General features: G+C 31.8%; 1 protein-coding gene across 1 annotated transcript; it reads left to right on the top strand.

Annotated features, from left to right (window-relative positions):
• Positions 1-309: 309 nt before the first annotated feature.
• LOC132726360 (uncharacterized) lies at positions 310-23,234 on the top strand. Its single transcript, XM_060711672.1, has 30 exons — positions 310-421; positions 965-1,051; positions 1,518-1,631; positions 2,199-2,337; positions 3,064-3,197; positions 3,568-3,786; positions 4,384-4,629; positions 5,829-5,972; positions 6,267-6,456; positions 7,229-7,359; positions 7,998-8,111; positions 9,618-9,758; positions 10,194-10,365; positions 10,685-10,924; positions 11,413-11,569; positions 12,145-12,241; positions 13,076-13,222; positions 13,745-13,840; positions 14,371-14,580; positions 14,921-15,167; positions 16,160-16,250; positions 16,546-16,630; positions 17,431-17,604; positions 18,053-18,214; positions 18,993-19,037; positions 19,455-19,577; positions 20,113-20,176; positions 20,737-20,916; positions 21,736-22,048; positions 22,292-23,234. The coding sequence occupies exons 1-30, from the start codon at positions 385-387 to the stop codon at positions 22,466-22,468; spliced, it is 4,476 nt and encodes a 1,491-aa protein (XP_060567655.1). The 5' UTR covers positions 310-384; the 3' UTR covers positions 22,469-23,234.
• Positions 23,235-23,543: the final 309 nt, after the last annotated feature.

Raw genomic sequence — 23,543 nt, 5'->3', positions numbered from 1 at the left:
AAATATTTTTCAAAAAACTAGGAATTATACAATACACATGTTATTTATTTAATTTTCAAAAAATAAAGACAAATATAATTAAAATTCTGAAAGACTAGTTTTTCATAGCATGTTTTTGATTTGAGTTTGGATATATGCTATCATAACTGCTTTTGTTTTAAATATGAATAGAATAAAGAATAGAATACACGTTTTAAATTATTGAAGTAACCTATTGTACGAATATAATGATGCCAGTTTTTTATTACCAGCCCATGTAAACCAGGACAGTTTTTCCTACGATGGTCTCGAACCCCCTTACCTCATGTCCTAAGCATTTTTATCAGCGGTATCCCGGGCGAAATCCTGTACCGAGTGTAATTCAAACCTTATAACATTAAGGGCATGGGTCTAACAGCTCCTGTGGACTGTCTGGATGGGTGTAAGTTTATATTTTCATTGATCTTACTGCTTGATTGAATGAATGGATATATCATATGCCAATAACCAATAAAAGTAGTTTTAAGGCATTTTACGATTGTTTCTTTTGTAAAATTTGTATATGGAGTTATATTATAGTCCTATATTATATTAATTTATGTGTAAGGCGATTTTCGGCATTGATATTAAATAGCCTAGTGTTGAATATCGTTTAATAATTATTCCTGCTTCCGGAATTACATCAAGTAATTGTACATGATATTTGGCAATTATTTATATCAAGATAAGTTAGTGAGCTGCAATATTTTTCAAAAAAGAAAAAAACAGAATCCTTAAAGAAATCCTAACACGGCAAAATTTAAAATGCTGCAGTGTGCCTGTTTATGGACGGTAGTGGTAATTGCAAGCTACTGTTCACGCACCCTTGCATAGTCTTAAGCAGAATTTAACAGCTAAATAAAATCGTTTATTAACATACTAAATGTAATTTATAACCTATTTTTACACACTTGACAACTATTTTAAGCAATGATTATTTTTTCAGTCTCTATACATTGTGGAACAAATCCATGTCTTAACAGTGGCACGTGCATGGTGGTCAGGCATGAATACTCGTGCGACTGTGCCGCAGGTAATTTGTTTTCTGACCTCTCTAACAATTGCAAAAAAGGTCATTATTTATTTTAAGAATAAAATACATCAACAAGAAAATTGAGTATTTTGAAGCATTATTACGAGATATAAAATTGTCTTGACTGTATAAAATGTACCTTTTTGGTTAGGTTTTACATTGCACCAACGCAGTATTGGTCATATGGCGACTTCCAAGCTTAACTGGTTGAGGAAGACATATAGTGCCACTCTGCATTATTTCAGGCACGAACCGAAACCTGAGTAATACCCCGACGTTCCATAATCTAATTGAATAGTTTTCCTCCCTGACAGGCGGTGAGGGGCGAGTGGTTTGAAGAAAAAAAAACATCGACTATCAAAAATAACCTTAAAAGACCTGAAAACATAAACAGAGTAAAATATGCCGATTATTCATTGCTTCATTGGTACAATATATCTATCTAACATTTATTAATATAAAATAGGCTTCACTGGTAGAAACTGTGATTCACCGGTGACATCATGTGATGTGGGTCCATGTTTAAATGGCGGTCAATGTACACCGTTTAGCCTGACAGATTACAACTGTACTTGTCCAGGTAACTTATATTCTTGTACTTGTTCTGTGTAACAAACTTCATATAAAACGATTAAAAAAAGATGAAAACATTGATTTATTTGGCATATATTTCGTAGATATAGGCATATTTTCCAACCGTAATGTAATTCAAATAGTCATCTGCAAGTTGATAACAAACTATTCAAGTAGTTTTATCTTCTTCTTTTTGCCGAAAGTATTATTGACCTTACTTTTAGTTTCTCACGTTATGTTATTTTTTATCAATAAAGGTCAATACATGTAAATTTTAATTGATGAAGTTTCTTTTAAGGGTATGAAACAAATATAAAATCTAAACTTTTTAATTTAGTGTAATGGATTGGTCTGCTTTGAACTTTAAATAACCCATCTATTTTTTAGGCGTTTAATTGTAACAAAATACAAAAAATGAGTTATCAACAGTAAAGAGACTGTTCAACCTGCATGGAAGTGCAGGCTGCCGTCCCAGCAGTTTACAGCATAAAAAAGATAAACTACCCTATATTATCATTGCATGAAGCAATATTAGTGAAAGTATCACTACGCAGGTTTATGTAATTTGTTACAGCTCCATTCTCGGGTAAAAATTGTCAAATAGATATAGATCATTGCACAAGTACCAGCTGTATTAATAACGGAACCTGCATTGACCAGAAAGGAAGTTCTCTATGCGCATGCTCTTCACATTCGGGTTATTTCGGCAGCAGGTAAGACTCGATCATATTTTATGAATACGAAATATAGGAGCAGCTATAGTTTAAGCTGGGCTGCAAAACTTTAACTTGGCTCTAACTTTTATGCCAAATGTATGTTCATAATGTATTATAATAATGCTCATTAACCTGTCGAGTTTCAATCATGAATTTGTCAAGCTTCTATTACAGAAATCGTCCATTATCAGTTTATTAACGTTGTAAGGCCTGGTCAGACTGCATTGATATGCAGTCTGGCTTAGCTCTATACTGTTCACAAAAATCCAGTTTGGTTCTAGCAGGTTAAGGATTAGATGATCTTAATGAAAGACATATTATATTATCTATCACAAAATCAGTTTTTATAGAACTTTTGAAAACGTAGTAAAGTGGGAAGCAAACATTTTCCTTTACTTGAGTAGTACCTAACTTTCCCAATGCATCACCAATAATTTTAATGGTCAGTTCCCGCCCTTCTCATGTTGGCCTCTTCACGTTAGTTGCACACCAATGTTCAGTAAGGGTTTAAGTTACTGCCATGTTCAAGTAACATTTTGGCCATAGTACATTACTTGGAGTTTAAGATAAAACACAATTATTATAATATTTGTTGTGTGTAAACTTCCAAAGTAGCATGAACACAAATGAAGACATACCGGGACAAAAAAACAGTTTGACTTAAGCTGAAATAAAGATATTGTATTCATGCAAAGTGTATGAAAAATCAATTTATTTTTCTAGCTGCCAGTTTCCACAAGACCCGTGCTTACGATTCCCGTGCAATAACAGCGGCATCTGTATCACACAAGGGTCCTACAATAGGGTGTGTAACTGCCCGGATGGATTCTCAGGTGTGAACTGTGAATACAACTTAGGTAAGTTTTTGTTATAATAATGTTCCATTACATCTCGACTTACTTCAATTGGCAATGTTTAGTATCTAATCAGTAGCCTAGTGGTTAAGGTGCCTTCCTCTCAACTTAGGGATCATGGATTCTAACCCTCATCGATCACGACCATGTTTTTTCATATGGCACCGGTACTGGTTGATTCAAGGAAGCGGGCTCGAAAATGACTTATATTAGTTGCAAGAACTTTTGTTTCGCAGTCGAATTTAAATAAATATATTTCAACCAAGACTTTCATAAAAGACTGAAGTATCCTTTTCATATATTAATCGTGCAGTTCAATGCAATCTTTAACGTGGTAACATGTTTTATTCCGAATTTATGTCCCTATTTGTAGATGAATGTGACCCGAACCCATGTTCAAACGGTGCCGCCTGTATTGATGGTGATAATTCATTCACGTGCGTGTGTCTAACTGGTTTTAAAGGAACATATTGTGAGCAGAGGAATAGAGCGGATACATGCTCCCAGGTGGCATGCTCCGCTGGCCGTGGTTGTATTGATAATTACATCACCAACACTAGATATTGTCTTTGTAACGAAGGCTGGTATTTTGGTTAGTAATCAATTTTATATCATATTTTATTCTATGAATACAAAAACCCATTCTACTCTTTGATATTCATAATATTCATGTTTTTTTGTCATTTTCTTTTTTTTCCCTGTTGCTACAAGCAACTTCTTTTATTTTTCTGCATGAAACAGCCATACGATGTAACCAAACACAAAAGTTGTACGGCACTTTGAAATCAATTATGTTTAATATGAATCAGAAGTATATAAAATGAAATAACAACATCAACAAATGGAATCTTATACAAATTTTATAGATGAAGAAGTGATTCTGTATATGATATAAAATAATATAATGATATATTATTGTACAAATGAAAGGACTTTAATTGCTTTCATTGAAAAAAATAACAACAGCCAAAAAAAACAACAACAAAAAACAAACAAACATGTTTAATAACCTTGCATTAGGCCGGTGAAAACTTAAATTAACATTTAAGATAAATGTGGACTTTTTAAGGTCATTGTAATTCAATGTAAAGATCTTATTTTAGGTATATTGGAATTGACTTTCTGACAGTAACTGTTGATATTGTTTATTAGAATATATCAAAATATATAATTTTCGTTTTACCCGCAGACGATTCGTTCAAGGTATGTAGAGTAAACACGAAGTATTGTGAGAATTATGACTGTGGTACAGACGGACAGTGTATAACATACGACGGGGGATACCATCTCACCTGCCATTGTAACGTGGGATATGGTGGTAACACGTGTCAACTCAACATTGACGATTGTGCTTATCACCCGTGCAAGAACAACGCCACGTGTAGCGATAGTGTAAATGATTTCTCGTGCACGTGCACAAAAGCTGGTTCTGGAGGTATATTCAAAATAATATTTATACTGTTTATCATTATTTATGCTCATTCAAATCATACCGAAAGTGTCTGTCATCTTTTATCATAATAATAATTATTGTTTAAGAGAAAACGAATATTGTTGTTATTTCCCTTCCAGTTGTATGCTGGTATGTCTTTGTTAAGGTGTAACATGCAAGTCATTATTGCGACAAGCGTTCATTATATTGTATGCAATGTTCACACAGGCTCTACATTTACACAAGTTTTACAATTTTCATAAAATCAATGTTGATCAACATTTTAAAAAAGTATTACAACAATCGTAAACTTATTTACAACATTTAGAAAGTTTTACAATATCTTTCAAGGTTTTATCTATTTTCAAAGGTTCTTAACAACATGAACAAAGGTTTAACAACATGTGCAAACTTTTGCAATATTATTAAGCGGGTTTACTACAATTATGTATTTCAAAATGTTTAACTTAATTCAGATAAGGTTTAACAATATTCACAAAATCTAAGTTACAATATTTACATATCTTTTCAACATTCACAATACAAGCAGCTACACATGTTTTAGGACGCTCACGAAGGTTTAGTAATAGAAAGAGCACCGAAACACGAGGCTATCTGATTTGTACGAGGGGGCATAGCCCCCGAGTATGAATCAGATTGCCGAGTGTTTTGGTGTTCTTTCTCTTTTGTATCATAGTCAAACATGACAGCACGTTCCCTGTTGTCATAATACGAAACCCCAGAAAAAATGAACCAATGAACAAGCATTTGAATATGATATTTCTGCCCCTTTCTCTTTTTCTGCCGTCACAATAAGTAAACCCCAGCAAAAATGAACCAATCAACGGGCATTATCTGGAGTGCGGGTAACTGATACCTGCACTCCAGTTACCGCACTGTGCATGTATATGTATACGATTAAACTCTTACACTTTTTCAACAGAAAGGTCCCCAAACTATGATACAAATAATATTTACAAAAGTTTTACAAGATTAATAGAGGTTTTACAATAGTTACACGTGTTTTACAGCATTCACAAAGTATATGCAATGCACGTACAATGGTTGCATACTATTCAATAAAGTTAAATAATATTCAAAAATATATTATGATATTCACAAACATATTTAAACATATTCACAAAAATGGTATACTATTCACAAAGGTTTGTATATTAAAATAAGGTTATATAATTGAACAGGTAAGACGTGTGACGACAATTTGAACGGCTGTTCCTCATGTTTATCTGCTAATACTGATTCCTGTACTGACACACTAGATGGTTATACATGCTACTGCAAAGATGGCTTCCAAGGAACGAACTGTGAGGTAAATAATCATATAAGTGATTTTCATTATTTGCTCTATATTTTCTAGTATCGTTTTTTCCACATATCTTAAAAGATACATTACTTTAATCTTCATTTTGTCTTTAAAAAGATATGCAATACCTTAAGAACGAGTTGTTTTTTTTTAAATCTAAGATGCTGGGCTGCATTACCTTTACTGTTTTCACTTCTGGGTAGTCTAAGTATTGATGTTTTATTAAATTATTTCTTTTTTTTTAAAAAAAATTTTTTACTTGGAAAAACTTGGGGATCCGATTTTAAATCTTAAATCAAAATCTTTTTATTTATAGGTGAAAACCCCCCGTTAATACCCCGGCCAACATGGGGGTTTAGTGACAAACCAGTCAGACCAGGACTACGAAAGACGTGTTCGATTATTGACGGAGAATTTTGTGAAACGATAAAAAATAACTGTATCACAGGACAAGAATGTAAAGATGGAGGACAATGTATCAGTACAAGCACGGGATACGTCTGCAAGTATGAAGATTTGTCGTTAATTAGTGAACGGAATTGCTAAAAGTGCTGAATACTAAATTAATAGAAAAATATACATCGAGACAAGTGTATCGAATCGGTAATTTTAGCATTGGAGGTCGAGTACAAGATATTGATATCGTATGGTCAATTGAATTAGTGCAGTAGTTTTCTAATACGAAATGGACATCACTTGCCATTTAATTAGGAATAAATGTTGCTTTTTACTTAAATTTACTGTTTATAAAGTAGTAGTTTTTTGAGCTTTAAAACCCAAATCAAATGTATAAATTGAAATATGCTAATTTCAACGACAGCAACAAAATGTCAGTTTTACTCTGCAACAATAATGAAAATGAACGATTTTTATTTTAAATGCTGATGGCTTAATAGTTTACTTGATACAATATCATGACATCATGATTTAAATATTAACATTGCCTGATTGCTATATAGGTTTTCTTTTTTCATGTATATACACGGATTATCTTCAGCAGCATACTAGACAAGTGTTTTTACTGTAAATGATCTGTATTTGCAACCAAAAGTTTTTGTTTAAACAGTGTTATTTTTTTTTATATTTTGTTAATTTCAAAAGTATCAGGACGAAAAACTAAATCAACAGCATAACTAACATATCAGTTATGACATATATAGGTGAACAACATTCATTTGTCCTAATATCCGGATATTTAAAATTTATTGATTTTTTTTAATCTTTCAACGGTTCTTTTAAAGTTTATTTTGTTTAAAATCCTGTGTTTTATTACCTCAGTTGTGCGCATGGATACACTGGAACGCGCTGTGAAGAACGCTATGATCTATGTGAGATAAGTAAACCTTGTGTTGGTGACGGTAACGGATGTGACGACACACCGGATGGTGTGAATTGTAATTGTGATCAAGGTAAGTATTAGTAAATATGAGTAAATTGTTGTGCAACGGATTTGCATTGCTTTAAAACTTTGGACAGTGTATCAAAAGTTTAAAGGATTTCAATATCAAAATTAAAAGAATGAGCTACCAACAATATAGAGTAAGGTCAGATTACACAGATTGTCTGCATGGTGGCTAGCTAATCGCTCGGATTTTGCAGGTGAATCGTCTTAATGCACTTGTCACGCTTTTAATGTAGAATTTCCTAGTGTAAAGTTTAGGAAATTTCAATATATATTCTTGTATATTAAACAGCTAGCAGTAGGTAGATTAAATTAATAGTATAATATATAAGCAAGTTGATATCGCCAGTGGCATTAAAAGATGAAATGTTAAAGAATAAAATGGAAAACAAACATCGTACCTAAGAAGGTCGGACTAGCAATGCTGATTATAATGAAAATATTAGAATAAAATTTGTTCTCCCTGTTATTGACTGACATTTGAATGTTAAATTTAATTTATGAAACAGATGTTTTAAAAATATTTTAATTTTTCATGTTATATTTGAAACAAAGCTCTCTTAAAAATTGTGTAGCCTAATTTCATAACTTTTATTATGCGTATGGTATTTTATTATATTGTGCTTTATTATTCTTTTATTGTAGCCTACACTGGTGCCAGTTGTGAGACTCTACTATGGTACTGTGCCGATGATACATGTAAAAACAATGGTACATGTAGCATAACTAACACTGGTGTCAATTGTACATGTATACCAGGTAGAAATTCTTTTACTTTTGATTGGTTTAATAAGTCACAGTGATATATTTTTAAAAAGCTGCATGCCTTCATACGAGGCAAAATATTTCAAGAAAATCAAACTTTTGTCCACTTCCGGTTTTGGTTTGGTGCCTTCTGGGCGCCCTACTTGGGTGTGGCGGGGGGGGGGAGAGGTGGTGCGCCCTGTTAACATTGCCTTTGCCTTGTTGATCTTTATTCTTGTTTTTTCCCGAGAAAAATGTACTAAGATTTTACGAAAAGTTGTTCGAATTACGACCGATTTTGCAGTATTTATAACCTTATTTCTACAGACTAACGCAATAAAAGGCTATTTTTGCAAATTTTAACCACTTTTTTTTGTATGTGTAAAATACAATCTTTGGTCAGTTCACAGTATTTTACTTTTCAATACATTTTCGAAATGTTCATAAAAATCAACATGAATTTTGGGGACAAAAATTACCATTATATGCATTATGCCATGCATAAACCTGGGAGGTAAATGGGTATCTGTCTCACATAAAACAATAAATTAATGTTTATAAAATCTAACAATAATGCAGCATCAAGTAAAAAAATTTTAACAGAAATAAAATCATTGTAGGAAATAATTATATTTTAAATATTCTTTTTGTTAACACTTTTATCAGTGAGTCATGTTTTTAAAAAAAGTAAGTTGATGGTGTCAAGAGCAAGATTATATAAATCTATAATTGAATTGTTTTTTTTTAATCACGGTTTAATTTTTTCAAACATGTCACAATGAATTTAAGTTCCGGAGATTATCCTCGTGTCCCAGTCAGGAATTTCAGATAGCTAAACAAATGTTAAAATATAGATTAAGTAAAAAATGAAAAAATAAAGATCGGCCAAATGCAGAAAAATAAAAAAAAAAAAATGCTGCAAATCTGGTTTCCTTTAGCCTCCTTATGCACAGCAGTACTCAATGCAATGCACTTGTACCGTGAACACTCCTTAGCACCGTGAACAGCCCCTAGCACCGGCTATTCAAAACATCTTCATATGTGTTTAAACGGCGGTAACCATTAAAGCTGCATGCCTCCAGATGAACCAAAATAGTTCAAGAAAAATAAACTTAAGAAAAACGTTTTAAGATTTTAAGAACATTAGAAACATTCAAGATTCAAGTAATAATGTACATTTTATGTGCTTTAAATGACTGATTTTGCAGAATTTATAACCATATTTCTACTGCGTTACTAACGCAGTAAGCGCTTATTTTGCATAATTTGACCTCTTTTCGGTATTTTATGTGGATTGTAAGTTTCGTTTGCAATGTGTTAATTACTTTCCTTGTTATGTTCACAGCATTATACTTTTTAAGTATGTTTTCATTTTTTTTACAAAAATAAGCATTAATCTGGAGGCGTGGTGCTTTAATTGTTCTTGATTCATATTTTTCTGTTTGTAAAAATGCTAAATTCAGGATTTTTAAAATTTATTTTCATCTATATAGAATCAATAGTTTTGCATTTATTTTTTAGGTTTTAGGGGTAATGACTGCAGCATTAACATAGACGAGTGCCTGACTATAACTTGTCCTCAAAATTCTGTGTGCCAGGATGGCATAAATAGTGCCAAATGTGTTTGTCTTGACGATAAAGTCGGCGAAAACTGCCAAAAAGGTAATTCAATATTTGTATTTCTCAGCCAGTGAAAATTCTACAATTTTGAAGAAAACTTACTAGCCATTGTTTTGACCATCAGAAATCAGAAAACTCCTTTGCTTACTAAATAGTACACGAGTATGTACGTCTTGAATTGTGTTTATATTAAATTATGAAAATGTGAAACATAAAAAGGGCATAAAATACTTTTGCAGTATTTGTCACCATATTTCTACTGCATCACTGTCACCAACGCAGTAAGGTCTATTTATATACGTTCTGACCTATCTTCTGTAATTTTCCTAGATTTTAAATGTCGTTTTCAATGTGTAAGCTACTTCCTTTGTTTACTTGACAATAATTTACTTCTTAATATATTTAAAAAAATATTTCTTGAAAACTTGCATGACTTGGAGGCATGCTGCTTTAAATATATATATGTGAAATTTTAAGATTCTTCCGACGATTTTGACTACATAGTGCTGCCACCTGGCGGTTGCCATGAAGATAAAATCCCAGCTAGTTTTTCGTTTACTGCGTCAGCATTTACAGTAGCGTTTTGGGTAAGACTTACTGTGTTGAATGATCCAGATGCTATGGTAACCATATTTGGTGTCCAAAAGAGGTATGCTCTAATAAACTTTTATTTTCAAACAAAGCGTTCATAATCTATTCTTTTTGTCATATTATAATTATTAGCTATCGTAAATTGATATTCAAAACTTAGAATAAGTATTTTATCAATATCATTTTGACGATCTCTGATTTTTGCTTGATTGCTTATTATTTTCTGGTTTTATTTAGTTCGATTGAAAAATATGAATTGATCTTGAAATTCGATTTCAGATAAATTGACATTTAATTCTTCGTGTTAAATTGTTAATGCTATACAATTTAGTTCACAAAGTTCAGCTTTATTGTATATTTATTCCAAACTATCCTAGCGGAGATTCAATAAATGAGTGGACATACCGAGTTCGAGTGAATGGTAAAAGTGTAAGATTCGACATGTCACGTGGACAATCGTCTATTGAACTTCCGATAGAAAATAACGACATAGAAGACGGTTTGTGGCACCACGTGGCTGTATCATGGAATGGCGATAATGGCTATCTAACTCTATATTTGAATGGTGTATATCAACTGGAAGATTTTTTTGCTGTAGGACAGTCTCTGACGGATTGGTAGGACAATAGTTCTTGATAGAATGATAAAAATATCATCTAGAAATAAGTTTTGTGACTGACGTTCTAACGGGTTTTTATCAAATATATTATTTATATAGCATTTTGTCCGAAGCAAAGCTTTTAAATAATGAATGGTAACATTTCTATGTAGTATACATGTGTACATGTAGACTTTACGTATGCATAACTCGGAAATGCGTTGTGCAAAGCGTTCTTATACTACACAAATATCTGTCTTTTAGAAATGCATGGTATCGTGTAAGGAAACTATCTATGTGCAGGTCGTTGGTACAATGTTTCACCGAGCTGCATAGTCGTCTCAGAAATAATGCACGAATGGGATGTAGCTGTTTTGTAGCTATTTTATGATATCGTTTGCAACAGTATTACATTACTGGAAATGAAAATATTTAGATGCATACATTTAAAAAAGCTAGAGTTTAGAAACATAATGTAGAATTTACACAACATACAATTATTTGTAGGGGTTATGTTTTACTTGGAAGTGAATCGTCAACCTCGAATTCTTTTATTGGACGTATCAGCAAATTGAAGTTGTATAATGAAAAGCTAGAGGATGAGGCAATCGCAGATTTATTTGACAATAAGCCTATATCCGGTGCAATATCAGTTTTACCGCAGGTATTCTTTGTTTATTAACTAGAATTATAGATTATGCTTATACTTATTGTAAAAGAATGTAATTTTATTTTTAGTAACATTATGGCTGGCTGTGTTTCTATTTATACGAACCTGAATGTAAAAAGATACTAGCTATGGCAGACAGAATTTTTTTTGTATGATACGACATAAATAAGTTTATAACACTTTTGACTTATAAATATGGTTGGTATAATGATCATTATTATTTCATATAATTAAAATGTTACACAATACCTTTGCATATTGGGTCTTCCTCCACCAGTTAAGCTGAAAAGTCGCCATATGACCTCTACGGATCTTGTGTTGGTGGGACGTAAAACCAAACTAGGAAAAGTTTGATTAAAAAAATGCAAAGCAATATACACAATGTACCCCCACTTCTTTGAAGGGAGGGCATAAATATTGCATATATGCATGTATATTTATATATACATTAACATTTCTGCACAATATTCAAAATAGTAGGACACTCTCTCGTACATTACTTATATCAGTATAACTAATATACTTTGTTCAATATGATAGTTGATCGTGTATAATGTTTTTTTTTCTAGGAATTATTGAAGATATTGCATTCTGTAGATTACAACAGTCAACTATTTCATCAAATTTGTACATCACATACCAGCTGTCCAGACAGAGCGTTCCAAGGTATATCATGTCTTTGTATTCATTTTCTATTCTGCACGCGTTTTCATTATATGTAGCATTACTTAAAAAAAAGTTGTGAATGATCTCTTTACTTCTGATAAATACCGACGCTTACCAATATTTGTGACAATTAGTTATCAGCGAGTAGTGATGATTCATTCACTCGATAAATGTGTATATAAATAGTTATGGAACTTTTACCAATTTCTGTGGTTCTATTCAGATGCCCGCTTGTACTTGAATTAATATACAGAACGACAACTGAGGTCTTCATTCACTGGTTAAGCTAGACAGCCGCTATATTTTGATTTTGAATAATGTTGATATAAATTGAAACCAAACAAAAGAAAAAGCCTTTTAATTTTAATATGAAATCCTTGAAAACAATGTATTGTTTCATGCCGATACCTACGATAAATTGGTGCCTAAACTAGATAAATAATGAGACCAGGAACCAAATAGCAATCATACAAATTAATAGCTTTACTGAAGAGAGAAATGTTTCAATACTTAAAAGTATTTTGTAAAAAGACAACTGTGTATTTTGTAAAAAAGAAGTCTGATTGAGAAGTTTACGATATTCCAGTCAGCACTATGTATGATTTATTACTCTGTATTCTATTCAAAATTGATTTTGAATGCATTTATTTGAAAAGTTTTGATTTAATTAAAAGCCTTAGTCAAATCGACCTATGATTGTGTAATCTTTAATGAGATGCAAAGGAAAATGCAAATAAATATTCCGATATTTACAAGAAAATTATTAAATTATTATTTTAGATCACTTCGTTGCATTTTTATAAATTAATAATGACTTTATTTTTTTTTATTTAGGATCGGCATTTCCTCAAGTTCAAAGTTGCCCACGTGATATACATGTAGTCAATTCATCTAGGATTAGCAGACCATTGTGGGATGACTCCTCTGTAACATTTCTACAAACAAACTCAGACACCAGAACAACAAATGCTATTCCTGGTGGTAATTACACTTTGACAATTTTTATTTGTTCGTGGCTAATTTTGAATAAAAGACGGTTCCAACGGTTGTCAAAATATAATAAAAACACAACATTGATGATTTTGTTACCCACAGTTTGTATAGTTATAGCTAAGTAAGGTAGAACTACAGTCTGGGATTTCTAAATATACCAAAGGGATGAAAGGGACCTTTAAAAAGTTTATTCACACTATATTTCATAGGTATGAAATTAATAATTCTTACTTTTTTATTCAATAAGACTGTTTAAATAATCTTACGAAGATTTCAAAACTGTTACGCATGTAAATGAAATACCAACCGTTGCGGGATTCGAACTCGCGACAAAAAGGAAATAATAAAGGATCCAGAACACTGACCCAAATAATCGGTTTCCAGCCTCAACGCAGAAATTGAAATTTTAATGATGGTTTGGTAAGCATGAAATCAATACATGATGCATTCTTGCATTACAATATTAACATACATATCACGCTAATACTAATGTATATAATATATTTACAGAGACAGACATTGACTGGGGTGTACACGGTATAGGTATAGTGGAGTATTCTAGCGACAGACATGCTGCAGTATGCATGTTCCGACTCTTTAAAACAAGTTAGTGTTGTAATTTTACACTTCTTCCTAAAGATAAGTTTGTTACTTGTTTGCTGTATAAAGAATTTCTGATTTTAAACATAAAATGTCATAATACTTGTACAGAAGATATCTACATAAGTTTATTAAAATTATCATTTACATATTTGCTGAAGGAAACATAAGCTCGTCCCACACAGGATTTGAACCCACTCAGACAGCGATCTTTATCGTATCAGACCTATGTTCTTACCAATTGGCCACTCTTCCGGTTTTCTTCATGACATTTAATCTATATTTTTTATCATTTTCTAAAGTTGGGTTTACAGTTATCGGGATAAATTATGACAAGAACATTAACCCGATTATTCCTATGGTATTTGAATTTTAGGTGTTTATAAAAAAGGTCACTTGATGTTTTAAACCTGACAGTGTCACTCATTATATGTGCTCCCTGGTCTGGTTTAATGTCATTATGAAGGTAAAACATGAACATTGATCCAAACACTCATAATAGGTTTATTATTTTTTTGATTGCTTTCAATTCATAGACAAAGAATGTTATGACCCTAGCATACCAGCAGACTTATTACATGATTGTGCAGACGCAAGCTATGGTGAAGGTAGAAGATGCAAAATATCGTGCAGACAAAGCGGATACTCGGTTTCTCAAGAAATTACGAAATACTACACGTGCAGTAAATACGGAATGTGGGACGGAAATGACAAAACTGGCGTGTTCTTTTACCCATCTTGCGCTCGTATGTCTTTGCATAATATGGCATGGTTATTAGATTAGTTAATAGATTGGTAAAGATAATTTAATTAGCGGCAAATCAATTTTGGTACGCTGTTTTGCAATTTTGTATTAACGGTCAATTATTAATAGGCAATCAACATATTGAATGACAAGTATAACATTTAAATAGTGTTCTTTTTCTATTTCTGGAAACAAATTCACGGTATAAATATCAAGTATTAAAATTGTTTGAGAAATTAATCCCAGTAGAACGATTTTTGTATAGATTATTAATCTTAAATCCAAACTTTGACAAAATCTTCGTATATTTGTTGTAATTGTTTGTGTTATGATATTTCAAGCTGTATGGGAAGGTTCGAATAATTTGATCGTACACGTTGAGTATACGTTAGTCAATTGCCAGTTACAGAAGGCTGTTTTGCTTTCAAACTTGAGGTCAAGAATTGTGGAGATGAATTCACATTGGAGACTTGGTATGTGCAAGACGGATCAAGGAGGCAACGATGATAATTGTGATACGGTAGAAATATCTGTAGACTGTATAAGTAATTCGGAGGCGTCAGTGAATGTCACCTTTACAAACACACCGTAAGTACCTTAATCTATCAAAAAGTGTAATTGTAGAATAATAAAAAAACAATCGATTAAACAAAATGTAATTATGCAGTAAGAGTATAAAGCGATATCTGAAATATTATTATAATTTAGTTATCGGTAAAATAATGTTGTTTTCATAATCTAATAGTCGATTCTCGGAAGAGTTGAACCATATTTAAATGTCTCTGTTATTAAAAATAAATGAACGTTGTACGTAAATATAATAAAATTTCCCGAAACAAAATATTATGCTGCTATTTAAAGCAAAGATTTAACTGTTTAGCAATGATTTTTTACATGCGCCTGTTTAAAATATTGTTTGTTTTTTTATCTTCAAAATTTGAAAAAACAACGAAAAGACTTTTCTTTCCGTGTTCGAGAAATCAATTAATCTTATTTTGCGTTTTAATAAAGTGCCTTCTAGACGCCAATTAAAAGTATATAGTTAAATATTTAGTTTATGTTAGGGTGCTGTTTGTCCTTACTTCCCGATTGTGGATAAATTCATGGAAAAGATAAACTTTTTATTAAATGTTTTGAAATTTTTATTTTTATAGAAATAATGAATATTTCCAAGACCAAGATCATGTTATAACAGTAATTTTGTTTTAAAAAAGTACAACTGTAATTACCTTTAATCTTGCATAAAATCGCACGAAGGGCTACATTGACGGAAAAGAAAGTCTGCATTTACAAATAGAATCACTTGAGCACGAGCCATTTTTGCATATTTCAATATGCAATTTCTTTACGCGAAAATCACATGACGATGTGCAAAATTTCCGAATAAGCATTATATATTGCATTAACATTTGCAGAAACCCTCGGATAATAATATTTCTCATGCCCTTTAGGCGCATGCGTTAAATGTGTCCTCTTGTCTTCGTGCTGTTACACAAAAATTGGTGTAATATCTCATGATAATCTCAATGCGATAGAAAAATAAAGTATATGATAAGCTATGGTTCTTTATATGTTTTTAGAGCTACTGTAAGTGATGGTACGAACACGGTATCACTGGAAGGCGCTTTCAAGATTTCGGCAATAGATGAAATGATGTTCTCCTTTGCGCCGGTTTGTAGATATTTAACACTTACTCCTCTGAATACCTGTTTCTAATTTTCTTGCACATAGTTAATTGAATATCAACCATAACTTCAGTCCGTTTATTTTACGTAAAAATAACATCAGTGGTTTTAAATTAGGTGTTTCATATTAAGTAACAATAAAGTAACATTATTTGTTTACGGTGTTATCTTCTTGAAAGACTAATTACTTTGTCTACATAATAAATGTTTGATTTTTATTTACAAAATGTATTGAATAATTGAGATAGATTATGTTCAAAACGTTCATATTTTGTTTGAAGGATGTATTACCAGTTCTATCATCATATGTGGTGGAATCAACAATGACATGCCCACCTGGAAGTCACCTTTTAGAAACAGAATGTGGTAAGACAATTAGTCACACCAAAACTGAAGTTTTGCCATTGCTATTAGAAAGTATTTTCATTTTGACTGTTTTTATTTGTTTCCATGATGATTTTACTGCCTTTTTCTGGTTTTTAACAAAGTCTAAGTATATTGCAGCATAAATGTTTACTTTTCAAGTCAGTGGAGTTTTATGAAATTGGTTTGATTTGTACATTTTATCATATTTTGCTTTATAAATATTTTTATCTACTATTATTTTCATTATTCCAAATACATGCAGTGCCTCCCACAGTCGCTTACTGTAGCCTTGAATATCAAAAACTACATGCTTTTTACATATGACCAAGAAATAAAATAATTTTATTAATGTTACAATGAAAACAGAAGCATATTTAGAATCTTTACCAGCATTTATTTGTATTAAAGTAAATATACATGAAGGACCTAATTTTTCTTTAAGATAAGTTATATATTTGCTGCCTGTAGTAAAATTATTATTTGAATTTTGAAAAAGAATAATTCTAGTATTCCGGAATGAAATATTTTTCATTAAGAGCAAACGCCACATGCATGAAATCGATCAGATCCATGCTTAAACAGGCAATATAATGTTTTGTTCAGGAACATTGTATTCTGCTTAGTGTAATATTAATGTGTTTAAATAGCATAGACTTTCTATGTTAAAACACTTTTCGTCGACAATAAGAATAAAGAAACTAAATAGTTTAAACGTTTATGCATTTTATAAAAGAAAGCATGGAATATAGCTTTATACCGTTTAAGTAGGTCTTTAAGTCACAATTATCATGATGTTTCAGTAAAATGTGGTAGCGGAACTTACTATGATAGTACAAGTTCAAGGTGTATTCGATGTCCAAAAGGAACATACAGAACAGTCGGCGCGAGCACTCCGATCCTTTCAAGCTGTACATCATGCTCCGGTAGTGATACAACAACAAATACAGGTTCACCAGACAGTGGCTATTGTCATTGTAAGTTTATATTACATAATTTATGTTATACTCCGGTTGTGATACTAAACAAACAAAGGCACACTAGAAAGTGATTGCCGTTGAGATAAGTATAATTATTTAATTGATGAACTTACGTTTTACTAAATTATTGATGTCGCCATTTGTACGCCAAAATTGCTACTGTCGTTTTAATCATATCCTTTTTTCTTTTTATCTTTTGATCTTTTGAGAAAGAAAAGTAACTACTTTTTTCACATAGATTCACCAGAAATTAAAAACATACTGTTATGATAAATTTAACTTTAGTAAAGTATCTACAAAATATTCCGGTAGTGTTTACGCCACTTGTTTAGAAGTTTTGTTTCAATTGAGGAAAATTGTCAAGATTTGTAGCTTTTTAGTGGTTTTACTATAATTGGTGTATTCCTATTATTGAATTGTGTAAATCATTTATTCATTTTTGCAGCTTCTTGTTTCTTTGGGAAGTTTTACAACTCATCCAGCAGAGCATGCGAGTCGTGTCCCGTTGGTCTATTTAATGACGTCATAGGATCATCATATTGTACACCATGTGCTATCACAGATACAACACTGTCTGAAGGCAGTGTAGAATCCGGGAGCTGCTTATGTATGATTTTCTTTTATTACTAACATCTCTAATGAATTTCTTTCTTTTCTCATAACAACGTAATGTTATACGAGAGTAAAAGTCACTCTTTGGTATATATATCATTACCATCTGTAATAAATCCCCTGCCTTTCTCATAACAACGTAATGCTATGCAGGAATAATTTCACAGTTTGGTATAGAACCCACCAATAATGCTTGGCTGAGTATCTAATGCTCTATTAACTGAAAGATAGATTTGTCGAGGCAGTTGTTGCACAGCTCTTACGGCATTTATGGGACACACAATCATAATAACTGAGTTATGTTCTGTTTATTTCCTCGGAGGATTTTATATTGGAAATTTAATCGCTTATCCCCTAAAAGACCGATATACTCGTACAGAGGACATTATCCTAATCTGAAATTGTTTATATTTTAATGGGAATATAGGGCAAGAACTGCATTGATAAAATACCATGACAGTCAAGTTTCAGAGCATCCATATGAATTACTTTATATGTATACTTTATAATTATAATGTAGACATTTGTAGTGTTGTTTGCCTGAAGTTTAATACTGTTTACAACAGGATCAATTTAATAACAATCAGACATACCTAAGTCTTTTTCAAGACAATCAGAGTGTTGTGCTCGTCAAATCAACAAGTTCCTGGTGTTGTTATTTCTATGATATATCATAATGTTTTGAAGACTGTAGAATTTTAATGATATTACAAAAAGAACAGAATAACATGAACTTTTGGAATAAAATGTTTTTACTGTAATCTATATTTCAGCTTTCGCTTCATTGACGACTACAACTACTGTTTCTACTCTACCAGGTACATGTATTTCCTATTTTATTATTACAAATTATATTAGTTCCTTTGACTTATCTTCTGAAAACTATAGTCATTTTGGATTCGGATATAAAAATACACACTGCTGTATACACATGTGGTTGAAAAATACAACTGACATCCCCCTTTTTAGAAAACATCTGAAAAACAAGACCATCATGGTTGGGCAGCGTTCAATGAACGCAATCCCCACACGTTCCAGTAACACAGGACTACCCCCAAGGAGCGATTTGTTCATAAAGGCTCGCGGGAATGACTAATTTAAAGCACAAAAAAACTTGTCTTACTTACAAGAGGGGATGTCAACCATATCCGAAAAGCATAAACTATGTATTCTTAAGCTTTTACATATGAACTATTTAATTGAGTCTTATTCTTGTGTTGTTCTTTTTGTCACAGCGACTGGTGAAAGTAAGGAAGGCAGTAGCTTATCAGCAGGTGTTATTGCAGCTATTGTTATATCTGTTCTCATCGCCCTTCTTATCATAGCCATTTGTGTGTTCCTGTGTCTCACAAAACGACGTAAGTAACTTTGTTTTACATACAGTATATCTCACTTAGTTTTGTATGGTCTTATAACACATTTATCTGGTTATGAATTAAGAACTGTCCTTTCTCAATTACCTTTTTTTCTGAAATATAAGCAATTAGAATTTGAGCAGGTAATTATCTTCAGTATACATTTTTATTTGCAAGAATTTATTATTATTTCTATCTTGTCTTGCATAGATCTTGTTACAGTAAAAAAGAATCTTTATGAGAAAAAAAACTGATTTGTGATATAGTTTGATCCAATTCAGACAAAATAAGTTACACGTTTTCAAGTTGTCGAGCTGTTTGGATTGATTCGTCTGAAATTAGAATTTGTAGCATGTATTGGCCCATCATTTGTTCTCTGAAAGTGCTCATGTGTTTTCTTTTTTCGTCATTTAATATTTCATCAAGTAAATTTCAACAGTTAATTCTTTAAACAAAAGTTGGCCTGTCATTATCAAAATATCAAAATATGTTATGAGCCTAGAATTTTACTTTAGTTTTAAATATTGATATTTTAAAGTTCCGTGCTTTGCAAAAGAAAAGAAAATTGCACCAACAGGAGCGCCGTATAAACACGTATACAAGTAAGTTAGAATTACTATATAAATGTCTGATTTGTTTATGTCAAACTGACCATTGGTTTGTCATTTATAAAGTAGCAATTTGATTTGATTTGTTAAACCTCTTTTTTCGCATCTTTTGGTTATTACATCACTTTGTGAGTCATCAAGAAAAGTATGTTACGCATCTCCTAACTTTATGATACTTTAAAAAACACAACCGATAAGATGTCAATGATTTTGTTTACCATATCATAGTGAGGTAACATACTATCATGCAGAGTGATCCGTATTAATATTACCATTTTCTCCTAATTTATCGTTACACTGTTTATGCAAACATATTCAATTCATTACGCATGCATTTTGTTAGTGTTTCTTTTAATCTCATGTTAGCAGTATGTCTGTCCATATTTAATATATTTCAATTATTTTATTACCAAACATTATCAGTGAATTTCAAATTCTCAAAGGTCCAATATTTCGTAAATATTGACAGATTGCATTTTTCATACTACTAAATATTTATAGTATACTCGTTTACACCCTACCATGAAATTGTAAGACCATTCTTGACTTTAAAGGTATGGTGAAACAAATATGAAATATCTTAATTACCGTTTGTCGGATCTCCGTGAGAACAAAGAGAAAACCATTGACAAAATGCCAATTTATCCGGAGCCGAGAACACCCGATGACAGTGTTAGCATCCGTGATGACATATCCATACAGGTTCCTGTGTTTATGGAGAAACTTAATGGAACGTATGTACATGTTTATTTAAAGGAACATGTATACATATTAACTTAATGGAACATAGTTTTATGTACTTATATATACTTGTAACTTATTAGAATATTAACTTTATACTTTGGTAATTTGCTTGAATGTAAATACTTGCTGACTTAAAGTTAACACATATACATTTAAACTTAATGGATTTTATACTTGTATACGTACTTCATTGAGCGTATATACAAATACTTGTTAACTTTATGGAACGTGAATATTTTAGCTTAATGGAAAGTACATACGAGTACGTTTTGACTTGACGAACGTATATACTTTTTAACTTAATAAAAGGCATTCACTTGTAAATTTAATGGTAGGTATGTTCTGGTTAACTTAAACGAAAATATGTACTGGTTATTTTTTATCAAAAGCATATATTTTTTAACTAAATAGAAAGTATATACTGGTTAAATGAAAGTTTTTATTTGTTAATTTCATGGAAAGTATATACTTGTTAAGTTAAAAAAGGTAATTACTTGCTAACTTATTGGTTAGTACGATCACGTTTATTTTCCTATCTTATCCTGAACGACTGTTTCACTAACTGCCATGTTATCATCAACATTAAGCGAGCAAAAAATAGTTGGTTACCTGTTTATAAATACATGTGCTTTATTTATAATAGAACATTTATGTGAAACAAAACCATATAATGTAGCCCTTCATTTTCTTATAAAATATTGTCTTGTTTTGCTAACTAATTCATATACATTTTTCACACATGAATACATTCTCAGATTTATTGCGTTCTATCATATTGACATTGTCATGTTTTCTTTATTTTCATTTAGAGTTCACAAAAAGCATACATACATTTCCAATGGCCGTGCATCGGAAGTTGGGTCAGAACTTGACCATACTATTGAAAAGCCTGTTTCGGAAAGAGCATTTTCAGTATTGTCAGAATCTACCCGGTTTACAGGAAAAGAAAACGGCAGGAGTATGCCTGATTTCACAGTAACTGCCCCTGTGACGCCAACACCTCCACGATCTCGCCGCAAGAATGGAGGTTCAAGAAGGGGCCGACCGCCTGCACAATTATCACAATATGAGTCACCGCAGATTCGACCAAGAGCTCTTACACCTATACATAATCGACAACCAGTAGATACTTTTTACCATATTTTTATTGCATATGTTTTTATAGATATTTATCAGCATACACTATAGTTTAATCATTTGATATGTCAATCAAATAATAAATGACGTCAGAGGACAGACTTTAAGCAAGGCAGTTTCTTATTAATTTCAATTGTAACAGATATTAATGCATTTCTTCACTATATGCTTGCTGTTTGTTTGACTACTGTATCATATTGAATTATAAGATAAATTTTACTATTTTAGGCACCTGAAATTCAAATGACATCGGAGTATATTCGACCTTTGCCATCATTTTCACGACAGCGAGCTGACGTCACGCCATATCAGTATCAAGATTTCCTAGAATCAGGAACGCCAACCACGTCACAATTCGGTTCAGACAAGATCCTTCTCGATTCGGACGATGAAGATCTGCGTTGAAATATAAATGCCAATACAAAACACATTATCTACGCAACAATTTGTTGTTCTTTTAAATACAATTCAAAACTTAATAAATCAACAAAAATACACAAATGAACACATACACTTTAAGTGATTCAATTATGTTCAAATATTTGCAGTAGGATCCAAATTTCTTGCCATGTTTTTATTTTACTCTTACCCCGCTAATCATCTGAAATGGACACGTTCATTTTTCTATCTGGACAAAAAACATAATTTTAAAGGAAACTTTATTTCAAAAAAAAGTTTTGACTGAATAGTGAACAGTGCATGTCCAGATCAAATGGCACGGTTCAGATGTGCCGGTTGGTCTTTGGCTGAATGTGTAGCATTGGTAGAGTATGAAGGTTCAGTGGGCTAAGGGTTCTGAGTCTCACTGGAAGGGTCATTTTATATTTCAATATTTCATTTAATAGTTCACTTACTATCTTAGCGGCAATATCTATAAAAGTATCAAATTGAATTTTACTACTGAAAACTCGGGGTTGTTGTGTGTGAGTTGCCTATGCATTATGTATTATTATCGTGCCAAATTCTAGATCTATTTGAATTGACATTTTTGCAGTTTTGAGTTTGTTTTGATGGTATGTCTTAATTGCGTCACAAGTAATTTCATACCAATACTGAATGATATTTTTTTTCAATAGTTCTTTTATTAGAAATATTTTTTGTTCTTTAAGATTGTAATGTCATGTGTGTGATTGAACATTTTACAATGTGAAATAAACTTCAATGAGCCAGACGTATTGTTATTTATATTTTAGCAAACGCATGCAATACATTGATGCTATAATAGTTTGTTGAGTACATAACTAAATAAAAAAAAACACTGTGCTTTCATTATTGAATTTTATTGGAGTAAACACCGGATGAATCTATTTTGGACGAATACCTAGCCGACTCTTGCATAGATTTGGGCAGCCGGTTTATTTTTTAATTATAAGTTTTCAGACTTAAGTTTGAATTTTGCTAGTGTGTACATACAAGAAGGGTGAAAAGTAAAAGTTATATGATTTTTGTAAACGTTTTTTTATTGTCTAGTTACATGACA

This window comes from Ruditapes philippinarum, unplaced genomic scaffold (genome assembly GCF_026571515.1).
Source record: "Ruditapes philippinarum isolate M1 unplaced genomic scaffold, ASM2657151v2 ctg361_1_1_1_1, whole genome shotgun sequence".
Classification (NCBI taxonomy): domain Eukaryota; kingdom Metazoa; phylum Mollusca; class Bivalvia; order Venerida; family Veneridae; genus Ruditapes; species Ruditapes philippinarum.
The sequence above is the reverse complement of the archived record's forward strand: the minus strand, read 5'-3'. Positions and strand labels throughout refer to the sequence as shown.

What these genes read in the sequence shown, in the direction of transcription:
- LOC132726360 (XM_060711672.1), top strand. Translation starts at nt 385, where the DNA reads ATGGGTCTAACAGCTCCTGTGGACTGTCTGGATGGGT. An exon ending in CACAAAAGCTGGTTCTGGAG is followed by an intron (nt 4,630 to 5,828) that starts GTATATTCAAAA and finishes ATAATTGAACAG; the next exon opens with GTAAGACGTGTGACGACAAT. An exon ending in TGATGTTCTCCTTTGCGCCG is followed by an intron (nt 16,251 to 16,545) that starts GTTTGTAGATAT and finishes TTTTGTTTGAAG; the next exon opens with GATGTATTACCAGTTCTATC.